We start from the raw sequence: 17,325 nt of genomic DNA, 5'->3' as shown, positions 1-17,325 counted from the left end.
ATGTACAATATATGGTACATTGAGTATATAGGTTATATAATGAGTGGTGAATTTTTAAGCTGGAAAACTAGCTTTGGTTAGATTTCTAAAGAATCATACATGCCATACTAAGGAGATGGTTTTTCCCATACAAGCAATGAAAATTTGTAAAAAGTTGTGTTTTCTTTAAGCCAAAGACAGGCATGACTAGATCTCTGATTTAGAAAGTAACTGGTGTGAGTGCTGAATGTGTGTTGAAGGGAAAAATAGTGAAAGGCAGGTAGCTCTAACTCAGTGATGGGGAGGTGAGGAGAGTACTGAATGGAAAAAATAATATTTTTGAGTGGCTATGATGTGCCAATTATTGCGAATAACATTTTGTTTAGATCAACACATTTCTTATAGTAGTTCTAAGCACTAGCCCTATTTAATAGATGAGGAAACTGAGCCCTAAAGGAGTTAAATAACTTGCCCAATGCACACAGCTATTAAGTGGTATCCAGTTAGTCTGATCCCAGACTCCTTCTATCAACCATCTGCGGTCCTGATAGAGCATTTGGGGAGCTTATGTGAGAGCAATGGAAGTGGAAGGCTCTAACTGGGCATATGTCAGCAAGACATTTACAGTTACAGTCAACAGAACTGAATGGCAATGTAAGTGATGAGGAGAAAGAAGGTATCAAATTTGACTGAGTTTGAGAAAAAGATGGTCCAGCTCTGACTATGCCATACTTGAGGGCCTCATAAGATACCCAGAAGATGCTTGAAGGAGTGGGAAATACAGACCTTTCATCCCAGAGCAGGTGGTCAGGACCAGGGCTGCACAGATCTGGGAACTGGTGGAGCACAAGCTTCCTGGTTGAAGCACAGAGAAGGAATGTGCACTGGGAGCACATGGAGGAGAGAAGTATGACAGAATTGGGGGTCATCTACATTAAGGTACAGGTAAGGGAAGATGGAGAAAACAGTTAGACGGTAAGAGGAAAGTAAAAAAAGAACACCATCGTATCTTGGCAAATTTTTCAGGATTTAAGGAGAAAGGGGCAATCCAGAAGGACCCCTGAGAAGTCATCAGTTTGGGCAAGTAGAAGTCTCCTAGCAACCATTGTGAAAGCAGTCCCAGGACACAGGCTTAGAAATCGCCTATAGCCTCCGCAGGTGAGAAAGCAAAGGCATTAGTAAGTGCAGGGGACGCCTTCAAGAAGCTTTCCATGCCTGGAAGGAGTGTGGGGAGGAGGTGAGTAATTAGAGGGAAGGAGGAACGGATGCAGAGAAGTGACCCTGCTCAAGATTAAAACTGAGGAGAAAGACACATTGACTATAGTAGTAATTAAGACAAAAATGGAAGAAAAGGAGATAGGTTGAGATAAATAGGTGAAGTAGGGATATTTTTTTCCGTGAGGCTAGAGCCAGGGAACTAGCATAGGCACCAGCAGGCAGGAGGGGAGCTGGATATGGAACCCTGGACTCTCTGGATTGGGTGATCCTTATGCATCCTGGCCCAACCAGGAGCCAGTTAATGTGGGTGAGCTTGCGCTTGCACTTGGAAGCAAACAGAGCATCCCTCCTCATGGGCTGTCCTGCTCACCGGCCTACGTCTTCCTAATAAACTCCCTACGGTCCCCACTCAGGCGCAGAGTTCTCTAAATGTGCCTCCTGCAAACAGGGTTGCCTCCTATGAGCGCACAAAGTCTGAATAGCCTCAGTCCCTAAGCAGGGCTGTTCCTCTGGCGTAATTGGAACCCTCATTCTAATACCAGTTCTGTTAACTTCAGAAACAGAAAAGTTAAGCCCGCTGTACCTCCCTCAGAATGGATGCTCATTCCCTCTCGGTCATCGCACTGTCTCCTCCCCACACTGCCGGGGTGTAGATAGACGTGGGGGTGTCTGTTACAACCCCGCAGCACCCGAGACAGGAGTTGAAGTGACTCCGGGAAAACAGAAGAGTGGAGTTTGGCTCTTTCACCATGCCATCTGCGAGAGGAAACGGGAGTGCTGGTTGGAGGTGGGAAAATGGCAGCTCTTAGTACACGTTTTACTACTGCTAAGTATGCGATAAAGATGGGCTCACTGTAGAGACTCCTAGCTGCTCTCGACGAGACGAACTTTACATTTAAAGTAACCTTTAGATTTCACTCACAGGCAGGAAATGGGGAGATTAGTTACCAGGAAGTTCCCGTTTTTAAGTAAAGAGTGTTATTTTAAAAATTGAAGACAGATTACTGGAGTCTAAGCTTTCCAGGGTGTAAGCCTCATTTAGGAGAGCTGTCCTCAGGAGTGGACTCTACAGTGGCCAGAGCAGCCACCAACAGCCATGCCTGTGTGGGAGGCCAGTCCCCACAACAGCCATGCCTGTGTGGGAGGCCAGTCCCCACGGGGTCACCCTGCTCCATCAGTACGGACACCCAAGGCTCCCTGGAGCCTGGCACAGGCTGTCCCGTTCAAGGCCTTCTCCTATAACCTCCCAGCTCTTGGCCTCCTTCAGTCTTGGGCTCACAATCTCCTTCCAATGTGTATCCTTCGATCTGACACATTTTTACATAGGTGAGGCCACACTTACCCTCCTACACCATTTTTTATCCTTCCCAGGCTTCTTTCTCAGCATAATCTGCATTATGCTCCTGAACTGAGTATGTTTTGAAATTTTCATTCCAGCGCTAGAAAACGTCTCTGTAGTCTGTCTTCTCACGCTGTCCTCCTCTTCATCTTTGCCTTAAGTGGCTTCCCCCTTGAATGGAGGGTGGCCCTGGGAAATGGCTCCTCACTCCTCAGTTGCTTTTGGATCTAAGCGCCAGGAGGAACGAGCAATCTTTTCGTTTTGCCTTTTTAACGTTTCCTCTAATGGAGAATACAGTCTTTTTCTATCCAGATTTACTCTGTAATGCTTTGTTTTGTCCTTCTGAGGGGGTAGTTCACAGAGTGCACAGAGCAGGCTTACACACACATACACACACTCACCCAATGAACAAAGCCAGCCACACCCCCTGTGAGTTCTTGAATTATCCCCTGGGTTCGAGCCCTCACTGTTTATTATCAGATTGTTGGCATGCTCTTCAACTGGCCTTTCACCCTGGGTCTTTCTCTCGTCCTGCACTGTACTGTGTTTTGTTTTGCTTTATTTAAGCCTCTATCGGACCTTGACACCGTCCTGATTAAATTTTTCTGCCTTCTTGTTGTCCATGGGGATAAAGAGCATGTCCTTCTGATCCCAGCTTCAACTTATACTATTTCATTATGTGCTAGCCATGGGGAAACAAACAAAAACAGCAGGGGGGGAAAAAAAAAAAACAAAAAAAAACTAGACACAGGTCCCTGCTCCATGGAGCTTATAGTCTATCTCATACCATGACAAAGTAGGGTAAATACTATGAAGGAAGAGCTGAGGGTATGCCATATTATAACAAGGTGGGAATTTCAGAGGCCTGCCTGGATAAATTATAATTAAGTGGAGACCAGAGGATGCCCAGGAGTTAGCTCAGTTCAAGGTGAGGGGAAGCATGTTTCAGAACAAGGCAACACCATGAGCTTGCTGGTGTTAGGAATGGAAAGGCCAACCTGGTAGGGGAGCGGTGAGTGAAGGACCATGAGAGTACTATCCCTGAAGGGAGAATAGATGGTTCAGTGTTTACTTACACACAGTCACCAATGATAGGCTTTAATTGATGGTGGTGACATCTGATTTAAGTGTTTAAACTTTTCCTCCAGCTGTTCCAGTCACTTCAGATGCCTGTTTCTCGTGCACATTGACATCCTTGCTCCTCGCCCTCTCCTCTTCCCTCACCTGGGGACACTTTTGCCTTTTTTCACTTCTAGGAATTAGCATACCACAGTGGCTGTAGGAGGAGCCTGGAGCCTGCAGCTTTGAATGTGTGTGTGGTCTTGGGTGTGTTACTTGAACGTATTTGCATCTCCGTTCTCTTATAGAAGGAAAAACAATAAGGTTATTATGAGGCTATCAATGAGATGGGGTGAGCCTAACCCATAGTAGTTCCTATAAAACTGTTTGCTGTTATTTTATTACAATTAGTAAGATTTGCCTCGAATGTCATTGTGTAGCCTCTCACCTTTTCAGGTATAATTAATCACTTTCTCTTCTGTGCTCCCACACTTACCTTCCTCCTTTTTGGATTATGAACTCCTTAGGGCCACCGTGTGCATCAGGTAGACAGGTTGACGTTTCTGCTTACCCATTAACCGTATGACCTTGGGAAATTGTGCTACTTTTTTTTTTTTAATATATTTTTATTGATTTTTTTACAGAGAGGAAGAGAGATGGATAGAGAGTTAGAAACATCGATGAGAGAGAATCATTGATCAGCTGCCTCTTGCACACCCCCTACTGGGGATGTGCCCGCAACCAAGATACATGTCCTTGACCGGAATCGAACCTGGGACCTTTCAGTCTGCAGGCCGACGCTCTATCCACTGAGCCAAACCGGTTTCAGCTGTGCTACTTCTTGAGCTTAGTTTCATCTATGAAATGAAGGTAATATTATCCATCTTAAGGGTATTTTGGAGGTAAGGATCATATCTGTGCAGTAGTGAGTACTTGGTAAATGTGTATGTGTTTCTTCCCTTGCCCTCTACATTTCTAGCAACTAGGGCAGAAATAACAAATCAGTGAATAATAGCCTGATTATTCACTGATTGGAGGCTGAGTGAGGTATTGAATTAATAACTAATAAGGGTTTTATTAATGAGTAAAGCAACAGAACACACACAGATAACTAAAAAGAAGAGATTCTATTGGTAAATAAATATATTGTACTATTACTTATGATACTGAGCAGATATGTCCTAATTTTGAGTCCATTCAAATTATGTTTGCCCTGTAATATGTTTTTTAAATTTTATTTTAATTCATATTTTTATTATTTATTTATTTTTAATTCTCACTGGAGGATATTTTTCCCATTGATTTTTAGGGAGAGAGGAGGGGGAGAGAGAGAAACATTGATGTGAGAGAGACACATTGATTGGTTGCCTCCCAAATGTGACCCTACAGGGTCTGGGGAATCTGCAACTAGGTCCATGTCCTTTATTGGGAATTGAACCTGCGACCCTTTGGTACAAGGGTCAATCTCTAACCACTAAGCAAAACCAGCCAAGGCCTGTAGTATGTTTTCCACTTTGGAGAAAGTTGAACATAATGATCTGAACTAAAATTGAACAGAGTGCAGAACACAATTTGAAGCTATTAAAATAGAAGATTAAAAACAGTCAATTAGAAAAGGACTGTTCACATAATTAAAGCTTAGTTTATTTTTATCTATAAAATTTGATAGACTGATAGATTAAATGATCTCCAAGATTGTTTTAAACACTCCAGTGTTAAGGTTTTTTAATTCTCTGATCATAAAGGCTTGTGAAATTAAAGCAGCTTAAGATACTAGATGAAATCCTAATGTGGAAGAGAAAGAAAAATTAGCAAAGAACTAAGTGGTTTTCAGCTGTGCCACTTAATAGAGGAGCAGACAGTCCTCCTATCTCAGCAATAACTGAGTTTTGGAATGATGACACAGAGTCACCAAAAGGTTAAATATGGTTCAGCACACTCCTTAAAAGGCAAGAAAATGTGTAATGCATTTTTAGAAAGATTTTTACCAATAATATTTTAACATTTTTATTCATTTTTCTTTGATTTAAAATGTTAAACTTCAGTTATTTGGAAAATCCTCTTTTTGGAATAAACATATTTTAGGGACTACACAGCTCTTCTGCCACAAAATAGCTCATCACTCTTGTATCACCAAGTTGGCTTTTTTGGTGTCCTGGATTACAACTATTTCAGTCGATTTCTCTCTTTTATTCAACAAGTATTTATTAATCACCTGATATGTACCAGACAGCATTGGTTAAAGATAATAAGACTTTGTCTCTATCTTTAAGGAACGCACTGCCTAGTTTGGAAGACAAATGTGTAAATACATTAATTCAGATACAATGTACTTAATGCCATAATGATACACACACACACACACACACACACACACACACACACACACACACACAGTATATTGCCTGGACCTACTTGAATGGAGATAAGTGGAAAAAAGAAGAGCCTTTACAAGGAGAAAAATTTGAGTTAAATTTTAAAGAAGGAGTAGGAACTTTCCTGATAAACACGGAGAGGGAAAAGGGATTTCAGGGAAAACAGTAGTATGTTCAAAGGCATTAAGATTAGAGATACCATAGGCAACCGGAAGTAAGAAGCTTCAGATGCTTGGAAAGTGCATATAGGGGAAAGGTGGTAGACAAGCCTGAGGAGGTTGAATCAGATGATACGTGCTTTTGTGCCATCCTCAGGGTTTTAGACTTTATTATATGCACAGTGAGGAGTGACAGTCACATTTGTGTTTCAGAAAATCCAGCCTGGTTGATAGACTGGACCTAAGCCAAAGTTGGAGGAAGGGTGAGCAATTTGGAGATTATTGCACCAATCTAGATCAGGGCTAAAAAGATCCTGAGCAAAGGCAAAATTAGAGAAGGAAAGGAAGGAAGGGAGGGAAGGAGGGGAGGAGAGAGGGAGGGAGGGAGGGAATGGACATAATGCTTCAAGGAAGTGGGATCCACACACCTAGAGGTTCACGTGCTGCGTGATGGGGTTCAGGTAAAGAAGAAGATGGGACTGGGTAGTCTGGCTCTCTCTTGTGGGTGACCATCTTAGAGGCATCATGGACTGGGGGGTGAGCAAGAGCATTTGCTTCCCTGCTGTAGTCCCACCACCTCCTGTTCCCACTACCTTTGTCCTGGTAGAAAAGTGGATAGATGTGGCTTGGTGCCAGAAATGCAAAGCCGTCAAGCATCTTTGTGGTGATAAGCGTGAGGATGGGCACGCACACGTTTAGAAGAGCAGAGCAGAAAGCCAGAGGAGCCAGCTTCCCCGCACTATCCGTGGGCAGCTGCCCTGCCTGCCTATATGGCCTTTCTCACATGCCTCTGAATACATTTATAACCATTACAATGAAAGAAATGATCGGTCCATTTAAGTGACTTTTGCAATGTCTTTGCATTCATTTTTTACTTATGAACCCCTAGAAACAGATTTCTTTTAGTAGATTTATATATTGAATTTAATTGTTCCATTGGCTTCTAAGTTCTTTTGTTTTTTTTTATAGAACAAATTACTAAAAAAAGAATCTTTGTCTTTACTGGCAGATACAAATGGAGAAAATGTACATAGAAAGATAACTTATTTTGAATAAATTCCATAGGGAAATTTTATTGACTTTTAAATGAATTGCTAGATAGTAGATTTGATATTTGGTAAAAATTTAAGATTTAATAGAGCATTTTACTTTTGTTTTCTATTTACTCTGAAAAATATTTCTTATAATCTCTCATTAAAGGAGAGACTCGTGCCCGGCTAGCTCAGTTGGTAAAGCATAAGAATCTTAAAGAAGAGGCTGGTTCTGTAGTTATTTTTTAAAGGAACATATGCATTGACTTTCTTTTTAGACATTGAGTCTAATAATAAGTATATCCTGAGTCTTAAAACAAAACAAAACAGTGTATCCAGAATTTTATTCAAATTGAGTTTTTCCATCTACATTTGTGTCTAGTTCCATATTTAGAGACATTGCATCAGAATTGAAGGCTCCCTTTGGTCTCAAACTCTGTACTTAAAAAAAAAAAAAAAAAAAAAAAAAAAAAGCAGCCATTGTTGTGGCTTCTCCAGGATGCTATGGGACAGGCACGGAATCCATCCTGGTGTTATTTGAAGTCTCACTTCGATACATTCCACAAATGTTGTTGATCTAAGTTTGATGATCTGCTTTCTAATGTTATTCAAAGGGTTTTTATGCTTGCAAATTAGTTTTCTAACAGCTCTTAACTTCGTGGCAATCAAGTTAATAGTTTGATGTTATTATCCACTTTTCATTTAAGATAGTGTTTCCTGCCATTAAACAGAGCCCCGAGGGGATTTGGAAGGAAAGCTATAAGAACTAGAGCAGCGTTTTTCAACCGCTGTTCCGCGGCACACTAGTGTTGCCTGGTGTGCCGTAGGTGCAGACAAGACAAGAATTTTATAATTTTTCACTATTTTGTTTACTTAATATTTCATAATAAAGTAATTATAAAATACTTTCTTTGTGTTTATTTGATTCCTATTCAAGAGAATTACTTTATATATAGTCAATATAGGCACAGAGTTAAATTTTTTTAACATTTTCTAATGGTGGTGTGCCTCGTGATTTTTTTCATGAAACAAGTGTGCCTTTGCCCAAAAAAGGTTGAAAAACACTGAACTAGAGGACAAGTAGGTCGCAGAGTGCAGCGCTGACAGAAGATGGAATGCAGGGCAGGGCCGAGCATCAGGAGACTTCTGTGCTATCCATAGCTCTCTGTGTGACTCAGTGCATGACCTTGGGCTACTTACCCAACAGCACTCGCCTCAGTTTCATCTTGGATAAAATGGGGCCAGGACTAGCCGCTAACACCTGGAGAGTGGATTGTGGCGTTGCTATTCTCACAGCCTCTCGAATCTGGGAGACTTCTTTCAGTCATTCACTCCAACCCGAAGTAAATCCCTGCCACAACGAAAAGTGGGTTTTTCCATTCTCTTACAACTCTGGTGTGACAACGGACATCACCACCCCCATGAAGAAGCCCATTCCATTTCCAAACACTTTTACTTGTCAATAATCTATCTTGAGAAATAGCTAACACAGGCACATGCATAGAACTAGCAAGTCAAGTAGAGGTTAACAGGGACTGGGGAAAGTGGGAAATGGAAGGTCCTGCTTAATGGCTACCGAGTTTCCATTTGGGGTGATTACAACATGTTGGAAATAATAATGGTGGTGGTTGCACAGCCTTGTGAATATAATGAACACCACTAAATTGTATATTTTAAATGGCTGAAATGGCAAATTAATATTATATGTATACTAATGACCTGGTGCACAGATTCGTGCACATTGAAAGGAAATTAATTAGAAGGTGGCAGGTGGGCTGGACATGCCCTGGAGCCAACCTCCTGCAGTCTCTTCCTGGAGTCTGTGGAGTGAGCAGGATCCCTCCAGCAGATCATATGGCAATTCCATTTTTAATTTTTTGTGGTAACTCCATACTGCTCTCCATGGTGGCTGCACCAATCTGCATTTCTGCCATCAGTGCATGAGGTTTCCCCTTTCTCCAATATTTGTTTGTTGATTTATTTATTTATTTATTTATTTATTTTAAATGTATTTTTATTGATTTTTTACAGAGAGGAAGGGAGAGAATAGAGAGCTAGAAACATCGATGAGAGAGAAACATCGACCAACTGCCTCTTGCACACCCCCTACCGGGGATATGCCCGCAACCAACGTACATGCCCTTGACCAGAATCGAACCTGGGACCTTTCAGTCCGCAGACTGACACTCTACCGCTGAGCCAAACCGGTTTCGGCATTGTTTGTTGATTTATTTATGACAGCCATTTTGATAGATATGAGCCAGTATCTCATTATGGTTTTAATTTCATTTCCCTGATTATTAATGACATTGAACATCTTTTCATAAATTTATTGGCCATCTGTATATCCTCTTTGGAGAAGTGTCTATTCAGGTCCTTTGTCCATTTTTTTAATTGGATTGTTTGTGTTTTTGTGTGTTGAACTTTATAGGTTCTTGATACATTTTATATATTAACCCCTTAGCAGATGTATCTGCAAATATGTTCTCTTAGTGTTTTTATTTTTAAACATGTTCTTTTTATTGATTTCAGAGAGGAAGGGAGAGGGAGAGAGAGATAGAAACATAAATGATGAGAGAAAATCATTGGTCAGTTACCTTCTGCATGATTGGGGATCAAGCCTGCAACCTGGGCATATTCCCTGACCAGGATTTGACTTCCTGGTTCATAGGTCAACGCTCAACCACTGAGCCACTGAAGCTGGGGTCTTTTCATTTTGTTGATGGTTTCCTTTGCTGTGCATAAACTTTTAGTTTATTTTTACTTTTGTTTCCCTTACCCGAGGAAGATATTGCTGCCAAAAATATCCAAGATTTTACTGCTTGTGTTTTCTTCTAGGATTTTTATGGTTTTAAGTCTAACATTAAAGTCTTTACTCCATTTGAGTTTATTTTAGTGTGTGGTAAAAGATGGTGGTCTAGTTTCATCTTCTTTGCATATATTTGTCCAATATTTCCAACACCAATTATTGAATAGATGTGTTTGCTCCATTGTATATTTTGTCTCCTTTATCAAATATTAATTAACTTTAAATGTGTGCATTTATTTATGGGATCTCTATTCTGTTCCATTGATTTATATGTCTGCTTTTATGCTAGTACCATGCTGTTTTGATCACTATGGCCTTGTAGTACAACACATGTGTCAAACACAAGGCCCGCGGGCCAAATCCAGCCCGCCAGGCCTTGCAATGTGGCCCGCACCGCGCTGTCATCACTGCACTCCACTGTCAGTTTATGACATTGTCAGTTTATGACTGTTCAGTAAACCATTCGGCCCGTGATTTAGGCTGGATTTTAGATTTTGGCCCCTTCTCTGATTGAGTTCAACACCCAATTTGATATTAGGTAGCATGATTCCCTCAACTTCATTCTTGTCAAGATCGCTATTGCTATTTGGGGTCTTTGATAGTTCTATATAAATTTTTGGAATTTTGTTCTAAAAATTTGGAGTAGTAGTTCTATAAATGCACCATTGGTATCTTGATAGGAATTACACTGAATCTGAAGATTGTTTTGGATAGTATGGACATCTTAATGATATTAGTTCTTTGTATCCATGAACATGGTATAGGCTTCCACTTACTTGTATCTTCTTCATTTTCATTTGTCAGTGTCTTAATATTTTTCCAAGTACAAGTCGTTTACATCCTTGGTTAAATTTATTCCTAGGTATTTTATTCTTTTTGAAGCAATGGTGAATGGGAATGTTTTCTTAGTTTCTCTTTCTGATAGTTCATTATCTATACTAATACAAGGGTAATATGCTAATTAGACCAGATTGACCAGATGTCTGAAGTTCTTTTGGATAAAGCCATGGTGGCAGGGGCAGAGGCAGTTAGGCACCCACGATTGGGCCTAAACCAGCAGTTGGACATCCCCCGAGGGGTCCCAGATTGGAGAGGGTGCAGGCTGGGCTGAGGGGAACCCCTCCCCATGCACAAATTTCATGCACTGGGCCTCTACTTTGTATATAAAAATGCAACTGGATATTTATTTTGTATCCTATGACTTTACTGAATTCAGTCACCACTTTTAGTAGTTTTCTGTTGGAATCGTTAGGGTTCTCTATATACAGTATCATTTTATCTGCAAATAATGACAGTTTTACTTCTTCCTTTCCAATTTGGATGCCTTTTATTGCTTCTTTTTGTCTGGTTGCTGTGGCTAGGGCTTTCAGTACTATGTTGAATAAAGGTGGTGAAAGCAGACAGCCCTGTCTTGTTCTCTGTCTTAAGGTGAACACTTGTAGTTTTTGCCTATTGAGTATGATGTTGGCTGTGGGGATTACTTTTTTGGCAATCACAACATGCTGTTGATTCATATGGAGCTTTTAATTAATAAACTTACTTCCTCCACATTCACTCTTAAAGCAGGTTCATCTCCATTCCTAAATTTGTGTGAGTGGTGTACTAGATTTAAATGCAAAAACATGACATTTTATTCCCATATAGTAAATGCATATTGTTGCTTTTTTACTGATTGTTCCATTCTCTTATGATTATTTTGAATCTTGATTGTGGAATGCATCATCTTTGTTATTCCTTACATCATAAAATGTTATCCTAACTGTAAATTAAAAGGACCTTAATTCCCTTATCCAAGTTATTGATAAAAAGATTGAGAAGGACTGGATCATACACAGAGGCTTGATTATTTCACTGGAGATTTTTCTCTGGTGTTATCCTGTAGTAACCAACACTTTCATATAGTTCTTACTCTATCCCAGAAACTATTTAGGTATTTTATACTTTGAGTTGAATTTTCATTGAATCGCACAACACCCCTACAAAGCATTATTGTCATAATGTTGATTTTACACATGAGGGAACAAAGCACAGAGAGGTTAAGCAACTTGCTCAAATCACTCAGTTGGAAAGTAGTAGAAACAGGATTCAAACCTGTGTGCTGTGCCTCCAGAGTCCATGTTTTAACCACTGTGTTGTATTGCTACTGACATCATCCATAATTTCAGCCTACATTGGGATAAGATCACATAAAGGACTTGATTGCCAAAACCGGTTTGGCTCAGTGGATAGAGCATCAGCCTGCGGACTGAAGGGTCCCAGGTTCGATTCTGGCCAAGGGCATGTACCTTGGCTGCAGGCACATCCCCAGTGGGGGGTGTGCAGGAGGCAGCTTGTCGATGTTTCTTTCTTCTCAATGTTTCTAGCTCTCTATCCCTCTCCCTTCCTCTCTGTAAAAAATCAATAATATATATATATATATATATATATATATATATATATTTTTTTTTTTTTTTTTTAAACCTTTAGGACCTCAGTCTTTTTTAAAAAATATATATTTTATTGATTTTTTAACAGAGAGAAAGGGAGAGAGCTAGAGAGCTAGAAACGTCGATGAGAGAGAAACATTGACCAGCTGCCTCTTGCACACCCCCTACCAGGAATGTGCCTGCAACCAAGGTACATGCCCTTGACCGGAATCGAACATGGGGCCTTTCAGTTCGCAGACCAACACTCTACCACTGAGCCAAACCGGCTTCGGCAATAAAATATATTTTTTAAAAAAGGACCCGATTAAATCTGATGAATGTGATTGCTACTAGAATATTCTTTAAGTGTACCATTAGTGGCACAGAAATATGAAATGCCAGGCCAAAACATGTGTGCCTTTGTATGTGCTGTATTTCCCCCAAAGAAACTTGACTATAAACTCCTGTTCTTCCATGTCTGCTCAAAAGATAAATCCTTTTGGTTTTCCCAGGCACACTTAAGTACTTCTCTTTTATTACGTAGGCACTGTGTGCAAACATTCACTGCATTTAAAATGTATCTTAGTAAACAACAAACATTTTCCCGGCACCTAGGACATGTGCTCAGCATTGTGCTGGAAAATGGGAATACAGACAGGAGCTGACGTGCTGTGCCCTCCAGCTGACGGCTGGCTAGTGAGAGCCAACACGACGGTATGGCCCTGGTGCCCGCCGCATTGTAGGTGTGCTGCGAACATTGTAGGTGTTCTGCGAACATTGTAGGTGTTCTGCTAACATTGTTGGTGTTCTGCGAACATTATAGGTGTTCTGCGAACATTGTAGGTGTTCTGCGAACATTGTAGGTGTTCTGCGAACATTGTTGGTGTTCTGTGAACATTGTTGAGTGGCTGAATGGAAGGGAACTGAGTACCATGAAAGTCTTTTAAAATGTGCAAGTGTGCATCTATAAACTGTTTTCTGTGCTTCAGATTAAGAGAGTATTAATGTTGACCATCAGGCTGTTTACTTTGTGAAGATGTAGCATCCCCAGTCTATACCTGTGCATTGCCGTCAGCTCAGGTTAATTTGTGCTGTAGTAACAACCTGAAAATCTCAGTAGGTCATAATAATGAGAGTTTATTTCCTAGTTACAATACATGTCTGTCTTGGGCCATAGAAGCTTTGTTCCACACACTGTCACTGCAGGAGTGGCCCCTATGTGGGACATTAATATTAATCTATGTCAGAGGAATATAAAACAACTTTCCTCAACAGTACTCAGGCCTGCAATGTTTAGTGATTTTCATACTCTTTTATATTTAGTCCAACCATGTGATGACTATTCACTTGTATGTTCTTGAATTTTGAATGTCACATGCTACTACAGTAAAAGTTAAGTTATTGTCATATCCAAGAGAAACTTCAAGATTGACTGATAGGGTCTTTTTAATGGCTCAAGTTTTAAAAATTCTATTATTGTACCATAATTCATTACTTTAATTGTTATGCATATTTTTCTTGAATACTTTTGTTCTCCAAACATATATTCATAAGCAACTTAACAGTTAGGAAAAGAGTTTCACAATTAATCTGGCTAATTTTATTGTGCAGAAGTATTTCAATATCTCTTCAGTGCATTTTTACCAAGAGAAACAATTCCTTGACGAACTCTGACAAAACTTTACAGCGTAATTTAGGGTTTGGGATGAGTGAGTCATTCCTACCCTGGACAGAAATGCTAGCCCCGTGGTTGGCAAACTGTGGCTCGCGAGCCACATGAGGCTCTTTGGCCCCTTGAGTGGCTCTTCCACAAAATACCATGGCCTGGGCTAGTCTATTTTGAAGAAGTGGCGTTAGAAGAAGTTTAAGTTTAAAAATTTGGCTCTAAAAGGAAATTTTAGTCGTTGTACTGTTTATATTTAGCTCTGTTGACTAAATGAGTTTGCCGACCACTGTGCTAGCCTATTTCTTTCTATGGGTAGCAGCAAAATGTATATACTTAGCTAAGTATTTAAGTAATAAAATAACTGTTTGGTGCATAATGCATTTTAATAACATGAGTTTTTAACAAGTGAGAGACTTCTAGAATGACAGTATGATAATAAGAAGTATCCCTGTTTCCTTCACGCTCTCATAATAAAAAAGATATGCGATTCTCCTTGCCTCCACTCAGGATACATTCTTCATATCCTTTCTTCACAGTTGCCAAAAGAATGGAGCCATACTGGCACGGGAGGTATAGAAAACACTACACTGTGTCAACTGGCTGATTTTTCTTCCTTGAGGACCTAATTATAGGGAATGGGCCTTAACCTAATCAGACATGAATGGTGATTTCCTGAGAGTAATTGTGGAATGAATTGCTGTGGGATGAGTTACAGGGGCTTTTTCAGAGCTTTAGAAAGAAATAGAATGTCTCTTCGCCTGCTGGGGCTCCTTTGGTCTGGGCATAATAGTGCTGGCAGCACTTCCTGGCCCGCTGGGTCTGTGACGGCGACCTCTCTAGGAGTAGCAGGGTTGGGAGGCATCTCACAGAGGGGAAGGCACCTAAGCAGGGGCAGGGCAGGTGGGCTGAGAGACAGGAGCCACAAGAGATAGTAGTTACATGCATGTGAGTTGGTTGGCTGGGCTAGAGAGAGGTTGTAAAATAACTAAGTAGGAAGAAAAGAAAATTCATTTTGTAATGACAAAAAAATAATAGTGAACATGATCACTTTCTCTTGGAAATTATCTGAAAACTAGAGGCCCAGTGCACGAGGGTAGGGTCCCTAGGCCTGGCCCGCAATCAGGGCCTTCCAGCTGCCAGCCAGGGCCTTCTTTCATTCCGTGCTGCCTCCTGGTGGTCAACGTATGTCATAGCATGTGATAGAACTCCTGGTTGAATTTCTGCTGTGACACTTTGCATATTAGACTTTTATATACAGTATGTAGATAGTTGGCGTAGTCAGTAAAAGCACAAGCAAATGCACATAGCTGTTTATACAAATACATACATAATATTTATGATTTCAAACAAATAGAGGGTGCCCCCCAAATGTATACACACTTTAATATCAAAATTTCAATTTTGAAAATGAAATGTATTTTAATAAAGACGACCTTTATAATTGTTCAAAATGTGTTACACAGTTTTTGAGGACACCCTATATATGTAGGCTTGAGAGAATTCATAGGAAGTTGGAGACCCCCCTCCTCCCACTCCCAACATTTGTTTAATTGAAACTCTGTGGCTCTGGATTTCATCCCCTTCTTATTCCACTGTCACGTACTGAGCTCCCACCTCGAGCTTAGCACAGTGCGATGCTCTTTTTTGGTATGGGAACCACTGTGGGGGAAAATGCAGGCTTTGTGGCGTTGGGCAGACCTGCTGAGACCATTGTTCTTAGCAGGGGCATTTGCGTTTGAGCCATGGGTTGGTGAGCCAACCCTGGTCGCTCTGCCCCCCACTTCTGTTTTTACTAGTTAAGGAACCTCTGCCATCTGGATGTTATGTCAGAAATCGTGGGGGAAATGTTTCTCGGCCTCCTTGTAAATGCTAGTTTTCATCTGCACACAATATGCCCCATCTTGTTCAGACGGCAAGAAGATGCATTGACATTTGGGGGATCCCTTACCCGCCTCATAGCCTTGAGAACCAAATTCCGAAGCCCTTGCCAGCCTAACAGGCGCCCAATGGAATCCTTGCGTGCATGCATATTTTGGGTGCATCAGTATGTTTCTCATTTTCTCCCTGGAAACGGTTTCTCACACCCACGGTGCAAGTGTGTGATCTGTGATTCTGTCTCCTGCTATAGCTTCTGTATCTCTTTTGCCTGGAGGGAGGGCTGGGAGCATGACTCAGCTTAGGGAAATGATACAAAATGTGGTTGTTAAGTGACGTTTCAAAAGAGTCTCTGTGTGCAGTTCCTATGCAGGGTACAGGCTATGACTCCCTTCACCTGGAACAGTTGAGCGGTATGAACACTAGGATCTCAGAATCGTGGCAGTGAATGGGCCTAGAAGACACTTACTCAGGTTTAACCCTTTGGATGTGGATCTAATTTAATTTCAAAGGGAATCTCAACCCTGATTTTGAAGATTTTGAGAAAAGGGCACATAATAATTTCGCTCAGTGATTATCCTTTCAGTGTTTGTAGCCTTTTCTATAAGGAGAACTCTTTCCACTTTGGTGCTTTGCTTCACAAAGTGGATATGGGGTCCTGTTGTTTTTGTCTTAACCAGTGAGGATGCTGGGATGTCCTGGTGTAGTTAGTGCTGTTGTTTTTAGTTCCTTCCAGCCCCTGGCTTTTCTGGGAATATCCTCAGACATGCTGGATCACAACAGGCACCTTAAAAAAGGATTTCTAAAGAGAGAGGAAGGGAAGAGGTGAGGGAGAAGGAGAGACAGAGGGAGAGAAATAAACATTGATGTGAGAGTGGACTATGACTCCTATGTGCCCTGACCCAGGACTTAACCTGAAACCTGGACATGTGCCTTACCTGGAAATCAAACAGGAAACATTTTGGTACATGGGAGGGTATCCAACCAACTGAGCCACACCAGCCAGGGTAGCAAGCACTTTTTGATGTTCAAGAATTAATTCCTCTAAATAAGGAATTGAGAAACAGAAGGATATTTTAAGCATTAACTTCGTAAGTCAACATTTCCATTTCCTGAGGCAGTTTCTCCAGGTGTAAGCATTATTCTCCATTGATAGAACATGGGTTCTGAGAAACTTCCCTTGGGAACAATGGCCCACCCTTAAATGTCCTCATTTCTGACTAAAATCTGATTCAATAATGCAGTATTGACTTTTATGAGAAGAATAAATGTATGGAAAATTGCAGGTTTGATAGAAATTGTAACACTGACTTTTTAAAATGAAATAGAAGTATGAAAATGACACAAAGATCTGCCCCCATTACTCACTCTGAATTTCTCTGCGTGAAAACTCTACCTCAATTTTTAAATT

General features: G+C 40.8%; 1 protein-coding gene across 3 annotated transcripts in view; it reads left to right on the top strand.

Moving 5' to 3' along the window:
* KCNMB4 (potassium calcium-activated channel subfamily M regulatory beta subunit 4) overlaps positions 1 to 17,325 on the top strand; it is a 55,775-nt gene that overhangs the window by 29,708 nt on the left and 8,742 nt on the right. For 2 of the 3 annotated variants that reach the window (XM_084878923.1, XM_084878924.1), the window contains exon 3: positions 8,367 to 8,502. The exons of the other annotated variant lie outside the window; for it this stretch is intronic. In XM_084878923.1, the coding sequence (XP_084735049.1) occupies positions 8,367 to 8,502 (136 nt within the window). The remainder of the gene's footprint in view (positions 1 to 8,366; positions 8,503 to 17,325) is intronic. 3 annotated transcript variants of the gene reach the window in all.

This window comes from Pipistrellus hanaki, assembly GCF_964339955.1.
Source record: "Pipistrellus hanaki genome assembly, chromosome: 3".
Classification (NCBI taxonomy): Eukaryota; Metazoa; Chordata; class Mammalia; order Chiroptera; family Vespertilionidae; genus Pipistrellus; species Pipistrellus hanaki.
Note: the sequence above shows the minus strand (reverse complement) of the source record. Positions and strands in the feature narration are given on the sequence as shown.